The sequence below is a fragment of the Echinops telfairi genome, unplaced genomic scaffold, assembly GCF_000313985.2.
Source record: "Echinops telfairi isolate 266 unplaced genomic scaffold, ASM31398v2 ScPeMD7_7468;HRSCAF=8506_0, whole genome shotgun sequence".
In the NCBI taxonomy this organism is placed as follows: domain Eukaryota; kingdom Metazoa; phylum Chordata; class Mammalia; order Afrosoricida; family Tenrecidae; genus Echinops; species Echinops telfairi.
In genome coordinates, this window is record NW_022111369.1 from 83,256,873 (window position 1) to 83,266,660 (window position 9,788).

A 9,788-nucleotide genomic window follows, 5' to 3' on the forward strand; every position below is an offset into this window, starting at 1 on the left:
GGACAGAAAGGTTGGATAGTTATTGTTTCTTTTACATTTGGTGTTTCCCTAAAGCTGTGTCTTGATTTTGAAGGATAACCACCTAGTCTTATATAATTCAGGTTTCTCTTTTAAAAGTTGGTTTTAATAAACAGATTGTTCTTCCTAAGTAGTTAATGCAGGCTCTGAATTATTTCACTGATACTTCGTTTCACTAATAATCTCCCTAATATTTTTTTAAAATGAAGTTTCCCTTAGCTCAAGCTCCATGTTTTTATAAAAGGAGAGCTGGTGGCAGTAAATGCCACCAGTAAATTGTTTTCATTTTAATATATTTTAAGTTGTTTCCTTAAGGTGACTTGCTATCATCATCAGAGGTCTACTGCCCCGTTGATTTGATGGTCTTATCTGTGAGCTCCACAGATACCATGTGATGTGAATCAGTGACTTGGAGGAAGAGATAGCTAGTTTAATTTGGGGTAGCTAAACATAAAGAAAAGGTGATTCTACATTTCTGATTTTTTTTCACATAGAAAGCAACCTTCTGTATTCAACTGTACACAGTACAAACTCTGACAAATGCTATTCTACGGGGGGAAACTTAAGACAGTCCGCCTTACAGAACATTTTCACTGGACCTTGAAGGAGCCTACCCCCTAAGTACACTTTCATTGTCTGATTAGTGCTTCTCCATTTGTTCCCATTGATTTCTTAATAGCTGGGGAAATCTATTGACTAGATTCACTTTAACCCATGTTACTTCGAAACTGCTAATGAACTTCTGACAGAAACGATCTTAAAAGCCCACCGTGGCCATTTTTATTTTTTTATTTTTTAGGACCAACATGAAGAGCAATCTGGCATTTACTCTGCCATTTCCAGCCACTGCTGTGGTGCAGTGAACACTCTGTTCTCCCATTTGAACTTGAGTTCTTCTGAAAGATCACCCCTGCCGATCTTGCGGAGATGACGAGCCAAAAGGCGGAGTTTATCGGTGGAAGTTGGGAGCGACTTCTTCCAGAAGGAAAGAAGTTCGTGAAACTGTTCGGTGAGATTGCCGGCGTTCTTCAGTTTGATGAGCTGAACGGTGCTGTGGCGCAGAGGGAGGGAGGAGGCCAGGGATGCAGCGTCCTCTTCTGAGAGCTCCTCCCCCAGCCAGTACAGCAAGTTATCCCAAAGGGCTTCTGCCAGGCACAGGAGGAAGACCACATGTTAAGGAGCCTTGCATGGGCAATAGCCTCCACACAGCTCACTCAATACACCTGTTCACAGGCAACCCAGATGTGCCTGGTTCAGCTTCTGAACCCTCAAAGGATTTGGGACAACTCAGTGGGACATTTGAGAGCACTCGCTGGGGTCACAACCTCAGGATGCCTGGCTTGGTAAACTAGTTGCTGGGCTACCCCCCGCCCCCCACCCCTGAGAATCTGAGGGAGGAGGGCTAGTTGGAGTCACAGATCTGTCATCTCAACTCCCCGAGGATGCAGTGACTGGGGTCTCCAGCCACACTTTGTGTTAAAGGAGAGCTTGCAGTTGAAAAGGAGATTTCCTTCATGCCCCTGCCACCCTGCCAACTTATCAAGATTCTACTACCCAAAGAGCAACCCTATAGAAAGTCAGGCCTCTCAAACTCAAACACCAAACTCATGCCACACAATCAACTCTGACTCAGAGTCCCGCCACGCTATTGGACAGTTCCCGGAACTGTCCCTTTGGGCTTCTCAGGCTGTTCATTTTGAGGGGAGCAAATGGCCTCAACTTTCTCCCCAGGAGCCATGGTGGGTTTGAACAATCAGTCTTAGGTCACAGGCCAATGCTTACCCAACTGCACCGACAGGGGTCCTTCTACTCCCCCAAACAAGCAAACAAACAAACAAACAAAACTCACTGCCATAGAGTTGATGCCGACTCATAGTAACCCTTCAAGACAGGGTGGCACTGCTCCTGTGGATTTCCAAATCTCTGGACAGGACTAGAAAACCACAGCTTTCTCTTGTCTAATGGCTGGTGGTGTGTAACTGCTGACCTTGGCATTAGCAGCCCAAGGACTAAGCACCACGCCTCCATGGTCCTCATCCCCTCTAGACCCGGAGTGGGGAATGTGAGAACACGGATACCAGCTAGCAGTGTACGCCTCGCCGAAGAGAAGCGCTTCCAGCCATTACATTAGGGTGAGATAATTAAATGTTTGACTGAATATAGAAGGGCCATTGTTAGGTTGGTCATTTCATAATAATGTCATCCATATCCACATGATCCTTGACAGCAAAATGGTTCCCACACTTGTTCTAGACCACCGAGACCCACAGATAACTCCTCTGAGTACGTTGGGCATGTGCACTGTGAAATTTTCCCCATTGTCTTCCACAAAACTGTGCCAGGTACCATCCATGATCTAACAGGAGTAAACAAATCTATAGTCAGCTATTCACCTATTTACATAGATTGGAAACCAGTTTTATACAACACCCTTTCCTAAGGCTACTAACTTAAGAAAGGGGCCCACCCATCTTTGCCTTCCATTGCCACTCAACCAACATTCTGCTATCTCCATGTGCTACGTCTATTTTGCCTTCCTCTGTATGCTTAGGCCATCCTCTCGCCATCCACATTATCTATATTCTGCTATCAAGGTACAGTCATTTCAGCATCCTTGTTGATAACAACTAACATCCCTTGACCATCAGATTCCTTAATCTTATCAGTTCCAATCTTTTGTTTAACTCCATGCTAGAAATTCATTTTTATCACCCATCTTCATCTTTCTTATCAAACAAAATCACTATGCTTCCGTGGCCTCCATAGTGCTGACTTAAATATCTACAAGCTCTGGTAGCACTGTGAGCTGGACTGCTAACTGCAAGTATGTTAGTTCAAGCCTCAGCTGCTCCAACTGGGAAAGACGAGGCTATCTGCTCCTATAAAGACTTAGTCTCCGAAATCCTAAATAAGGTCACTGTGAATTGGAATCCACTTGTGGCAGTGGGTTTTCATTTGGGGTACTACTGTGAAACCTTATCTGTCTCTTCCAATACCCCTGATTAATAGTCTTTGCCCCCATCATTAATACTTCTATTCTTATGTCTCCTAATAATTCAGTCAAGGGGTCCCAGGTTTCACTACGGTGTTGTTGACCTGCAAAACCCCATGGAGTAATTCTAATCTACCCTCTAGGATCACTATGAGCCAGAACTCACTCCAGAGAACACAACAATGATCATTAAATTACTCCTAGTAGGCCCCATGTATTGTACCTCTGTGCCCCTGTTAAAGAGCCCTGCTAGCATAGTGGATTACACGTGGAGCTCCTCAATACAAGAGCAGCAAGTAGCAGTTCCAGCCAATCAGTGGGGAAAAGAAGAGGATTTCTGCTCCCATAAAGAGCTACACCTTTGGAAAGCCAAAGGGGCAGTTCTTTACAGGCTCCGCTGTATAAAGCCATTATGCTTTGATTTAACTAGATGGCAGTGCCCACACTATTTGCATGCTCATACTATTCCTAATGAACCAAAATGCCAATGATCATCTTGCTTCCAACTTAAGCTATATTGTTCTGTTTACTTTTCATTTTCACCAATTTGTCAACTGACAACTCTGATTTATTCAGAGAGCATTTACTTTCTGGTCTGTCGAATCTCTTCTTACAAAATCTCACTCCTTCATGTTTACTGGAGCCCGTCTCCTCTCATGGATTGTATTTTAACCAAAGACTTTCTCTTCAAACCTGTTCTTTAAACCCCTCCTCACGAGAGGTCCCATATATGTTCTGACAGACACTAGAAGCTCTCCACTGTATTGCTTCTGCTACTCTCTCAAGTTACTGTCCTCGTACCTTCTTTTCACCATGAAACCTTTTCATCTAATGTAAACTTGATCACCTCATGTAGCACACCACCAACCTACTGCTCAAGTCTTTGCTTTGTGGGTTTTATATCATCTCCTAGGTGCTTGAGTGTCATAGCGGCCATGCGTTGTGCTGTTGACCCCAGGATCAGTAGTTTGAAACTACACTGTCTTATAGGGTTACTATGAATTGGAACCAACTGGTTGATGGCAGTAAGTAAAATGAATGATACTCTCTCCTAAAACTCTTCTCAAGCCTTTCTTTCAAATACTCGGAGATCCTTCCAATGACGACTTACAGCAATGGTTTCCCAGCTCTCATTTTCTCAGATCTACACAAAGTGCTTCGCTCCTTTTCTTGAGTTTATGACTCTGCTTCACCTGATTCTGCTCCTCCCTTTCTGGTACAAACTCCTTGCCCTTCCACTGGCTCTCATTCACCTGATGCCAATGTTTGCTCTTAGGCCTCTTCAATAAATTCATTAACTCTTGACACCTTAACATCTCTTCTCTGAAATATTTTCAGGTCTACATTTTCTTATTTGTATTTTTAAATAAGCAAACTATTTTTAGGATCTTCTTGTTGAGAAAGAGAAGTTAATAGCTAAGCAAAAGTTAAATTTCTATTTGGCACTCTAAGTTCACACTATCCTAGGAGTTTGGGACTTAGAGTTCCTTAGCGAAAAGGTTTTATCTTGCATAACACCTACAATTCATTGGTATTGCCTGCGAGTTCTATACTGAGAAGAACGTGAGCCCTCATCCAGGAAGGCTCCGCTGAGAAAGAAGGCTGCGATTGATTAGCAATGTCTGCCGCAAGAACAGGAAAGAACGTGGATGGTAAGATGATCCAGCAATCATCTATAATAAACACGAATCTTTTTTTTTTTAACTTTATGCTCTGAATCCTATTTGGACAAAATGAAAAGAAAAGTCCCCAGGCTCATTTGAACCACCATCTGACCCACCACTTACAAGTAAGGCTCAGCAAAGCAACTATCTCCTGTGAGGGAGATGACTAAGATTTACAGGCCAAAGCTTGCCAAATAACATTGTGTCAAAATCTGTACCTCGAGTCTTGTGGAAACTTACATACCCTCTGCAATCCTACCAACTTTCTCTTCTAAATTCTCAAATCTTCTACATTTTCATATTTGTCTTAGTTTTCCAAATCCTGAATAGTTTACATATTCTTCTGGCAATTATTTTCACCAGTGTGTAACATAGCCTATGTAAAATCCATATTTATAAAAGCAAAATAATCAGCTCCAGCCTTTCTTTGCATTTACCTGATCCTATTCACTTTCTGGGTTAATGTGCCCACTGGGTTGAGTAAGCTCAAACATTGTATTATTAAAGGTTCCTCAAACATCTCTTAGATATTTCCATACTTTCTTATCAATTCAATCTTAATCATCCTCTGTCTCTTCTCTGAAGATTACAGGATCAGAATTCTAACTGGAAACACTGCTGTTCACCTCACTTTATCCTCCAAACAACTGAGCAAGTCTTTAGTCATATCCTGTTGGTCCCCATTCATAAATCCCTCATAGAACCCCGAGTGCTAAATATCTTAATCGAGTATTTGAACCTTTTCATGTTTTATTCTCTTGAAAATATTTAGCCTCATCTATCATCTTCCTTCAAGTAACAGCCATAAGAGAAGATTCTCATTTGGAAGAATATCTCCAAACTTGTGTTTCTGGTCTTTCCAGATATAAGACAGAGTAAACACTTAGGATTCCTAGTACATACGAGAAGGATCATTAGACATTTGTGTACTAGGGTGGTTGTTTACAATGATAGTGATTGTGCTTTAATGTGAGCATAAAATTCTTCAAGATTCAACAGCTGTCATTTTACATACTAGGCGTCTGTTTATTGCTGTTGGATTTGTGCTGCTCAATTCCCATGTAGTTCAGTAAAACATACACTTTCTTTGTGCACCAATCCATAGCTGTAATCTCTGATTTAAACCTTTCGCCATGTGTGATGGACCTAACAAACTAGTACAAGAAGAAATAGAAAACACACTTCATGGATATCTTTAGAGGACTAATTATAAGGTAGGTGATTCTAATATGGTGTGTGTGTATACATATGAGTTATTTGTATATCATTACATAACTATGAATTGTTTGAATATATGTATGAGTTATTTATATCTATTATATATATGAATTGTTTCAAAGGCTAAAGTAAGAATGAAAGTCTAGTTTTGCTCTCAGAATTTGTGTCATTGTTATGTAATTTAGTTATGCAAAACTATGACCAAGTATTAAACTTTCTAAAATTTTATCTTAATTTACAAAATTTGACATAAAATATTTCAATTTATTTGACAAAATACATAAAATTCTCAACAAAAGCGCATTCCTGAATAATCTGCGATTGTCATTTAGGCATATAAAGCAATTACTTGTTACACAAGTAAACTAACACTTAGAATGGTCATATTTCTTATAGCTCTTACCACAACGTTAGTTAGATCCACATTCAGGAAAATTATTTTGTTTTATATGTGTGACTTCCCCAAGGGCAATTTACTTGTTAGACTGACATAGTTGTTTAATTTCAAAATCATATACTCTACTCTTTTTTCTTTAAGAATTCACTTAAAAAAAAAAGAATTCACTTATATAGAGATATAACAGATATAGGCGAAAAAACAACCCTAAATTAGCACTGAACAAATATACGTTACCTAGAGGATCTGAAGAAATTATTTTGGTACGCTGTGGACGGTTGATTAATTTTTCATGCTATGGGAGAACAGGAGCAAGAAGAAATCATTAATTTATGAACAAATTACAAGTAAAAATCCATCTGAACCTCAATTTGGAAAAAGTACAGAATTGCATTGCTTACAAAGTTAGATTGCATTTGCACATGCATACTCAGCAATTGCTTTCCTAAAAGAAGGCACGGAATAGTCACCTAAATATTTCAATATATTGAATTATAAGAATACATATTAAAATGTTAATATAATAAGTATAGCAATCACAGTAACTACAAGCAAACATTTTCCAAGTAAAATTCCAAATGGCGAAAAGGAACTAGCATACAGAAAGCCATAGCTCTTGCATGTGTAAAATCCCTGGATGCTCCGCACGGTGCCTGCACCCAGTGGCTATGAAAACACTATGGAAACGCTATGGAAGGATGACTGAGTGAAGGGAAACACATATATTTTATTAAACACAAGACATTGAGCAGATAGGAAAGACAGTATGTCCTCAAGAAGCAATTGCATGCATAATTATCACTTCTCTACATTATCTGGAGAAGAGTTTCTGCTTAATTGCTATGCAATGTGGCACAGCCTCACAATGGTACCTGGATGCCCTGGAATAGCACAAGCAACATCAAGAATGAACCAGGGCTTTATCATGAGCGAAAAATACATAGTCTCAAGAGCGCGCATGTCAGGATTCCATTTCTGCAGTTTTCTTGAAGATGAAAGAAACGAAGAGCAGTTGGGTGGTGTCTAGGTGTTAGTAGGCAGTGTGAGCTGGAGAGATGGAAAGATTGTTACCAAGAAGGAATATAACAGCGTATTTTGTGGTATTGGAATGGGTCTGCATCTCAATTTTAAATGTCTGTTGCTGCTGTTGTTGTGGCCATTGTCGTCGTTGTTAGTGTGATCGAGTCCGTTCCAGCCCACAGCACTACAGAAGGGAACATTGACCCGCCTGTTTGCGCACCTCAGAATGTCCCTGTGAGTACATCGTTGCATCCACACATGTATGCATGTGGTTAAAGTACATAGAGTCATGCAAGTACACATGGAGGAAGGGCTCAGAGGTCATGTCTAACTTCCTCTGGCTACTCGAAGGAGAAGGAGGAGGAGGAGGAGGAGAAGGAGAATCTAACTCTGCCCAATTGCCAGTAGACAGAGGTTAGGCCTTCCTCTACCATCCATCCTTCCCTATGCCAGCTGTTCCTCCCAGAACACTCTACTGGGTTCCGTTTCAATGGCCTCACAGATTACTTACTAAGGGGGGTTATTAGGGAGGCTAACAGTATCAAAAGCCAGGATTGGTAAACAGAAAGGATAGAATCATTGGTCCACACCAATACCGCTCCTCAACCAGTAGGCAGGTCACCCTCCAGGGCTCAGGCTCTTAGGCACACAATCCTTTGACCTCTGCCTCCATGGGCAAAGATGCCAGCCTACTGCTCTGCCTCGCCATTTCAAAATCTCAGTGCTACTCTGCTGTTCTGTCTCAGGGTCTTCCTGGCTCAGACTCTGCTCTCAGGCTGGCTCCCTTGTTCCATCCCATGGTCTCCATGACACAACCTCTGGTGTCTCTTGTCTCAGGTCCCCACCATGTGAGAGAGATTTTGAACATGCTCCACTGGTGGGTTCTCTTCCCCGATGACCCTGGGATTTCTCTCTCTGCTTCCAAGATGTATCTCCTTTGGCGGCGAGCTTCCATGGAGGTGTCATTCGTGTTTCTCAGGAGACCGTAATCCCAAGGAAACAAAGTGGTGGTGTGATTCATACCTTCTGGTAAGGTGGAGACTCAGAGAACTGCCTCCTAAATGGTTTATGACCACAGGCAGGGGCAAGAACTCAGCATGCGCCACATAAGGGACCGTGGTAAGACAGGCCATATAACTGATGCTATCTCAACAGTGTACAAATGTCATTTTATATGATATTGTCGTCGCAAAAGATGAGGTCACTGATGGGAACCAAGGGAGGCGTACATGGGATGTTTTATACGATAGAACTTTCTATAAATCTATAATCATTTCAGAATAAAAACGGTTTGGGTTTGGTGTCCTTTAAGGCTACTTCAGAGCAAAGATAGAAGAATTATGAAAGACTGTGTGCTGCTGTATAGCATACAGCCTGGTTCACACTGAGTATTTAATAAAACTGAGAGAATCTGGGTATTATACTTTGTAGGTACTCTTGCCACCAATACGACATAACCACAAAAATATATAATATTTGACACATGAGAGTGGATTAAGAAATGAAGTATAAATTCTAGTATATTGTATGAGAGTGTAGCACTGCTAAATACGTGCATAGAATTTTTGAGCCATTGATCTATTCGAAAGCGTTTTTTTCCCCTTTTTGCAGGAGAGGAGAAAGATAGCATTTAAAGAGTGTAGTTGTTGTTGTTAGATGCCCTTAAGTCGGTTCTGACTCATAGTGGTCCTAAGTACAACCCAATGAAACAGTGCCTAGCCCTGTGCCCCACTCACACCTGTTAGTTTGAGCTCATCTTTGCAGCTACTTGGAGGTAGAGCTGCTTATTATCCTCCTCAAGGTGCAGGTGGCTCAGATTTCAGCTGGGAGAAGAGCACACACCTTTCTTCTTCATTTCAGAAATGTTATCCAATTTATCATTCTCTTCTTATTTGTTTCTAACAAAATTGTTAGGCACGGAGTGAGACTCGAATCTTTAAGTATATGCCCCCCTGCCCCCCACATATATGAAATTCAAGGTAAGGCTTTCCTCTGGGGCATAGCCACAGAAACCGTAATGGAGCAGAGAAAAAGACCTTTCCGTCCATCTGCTGGACTTCCAGCACTGTCTTGTGCTCCTGTGTGGCATCTTCCTGAGGGATCCTCAGGGGTCATCTTGACTGCTCCAGGTGGCTTGCATCATGTTCGCCTTTGCCTTGCACCCTTCCTTTGAACTTCACGGGTGCTCAGGGTCAGTCCTGAGACAAGAGGAAAGTTTCCTTTTGTCCTTAAGCAGCTCCCCTTCCCTAGTTTCTTCCTGCATGTGTTCATTAACAAAACCAGCTCTAATTTTTTTAATCGTTTTATTAGGGACTCTGTATTAGTCTAGGTATTTTGGAGAAACAAATCCACAGCAACTCATGTATAAGAGACAGTTTTATGCAAAGAAAATGTGCATCACGAAAACATCCCAACCCAACGTGTAAGCATCTCAGCACTGGCAGGGGTCTCCACACGGCTGCTCCAGCACCCAGGGCTG

General features: G+C 41.5%; 1 protein-coding gene across 1 annotated transcript in view; it reads right to left on the minus strand.

The window, feature by feature from the left end:
* Window positions 1–843: 843 nt before the first annotated feature.
* Window positions 844–9,788, minus strand: part of DTHD1 (death domain containing 1) — an 87,056-nt gene continuing 78,111 nt past the window's right edge. The window contains exons 9-10 of the mRNA XM_004706353.2: window positions 6,527–6,584; window positions 844–1,163 (exon numbers count right to left, since the gene is read on the minus strand). Of these exons, the coding sequence (XP_004706410.2) occupies window positions 844–1,163; window positions 6,527–6,584 (378 nt within the window). The remainder of the gene's footprint in view (window positions 1,164–6,526; window positions 6,585–9,788) is intronic.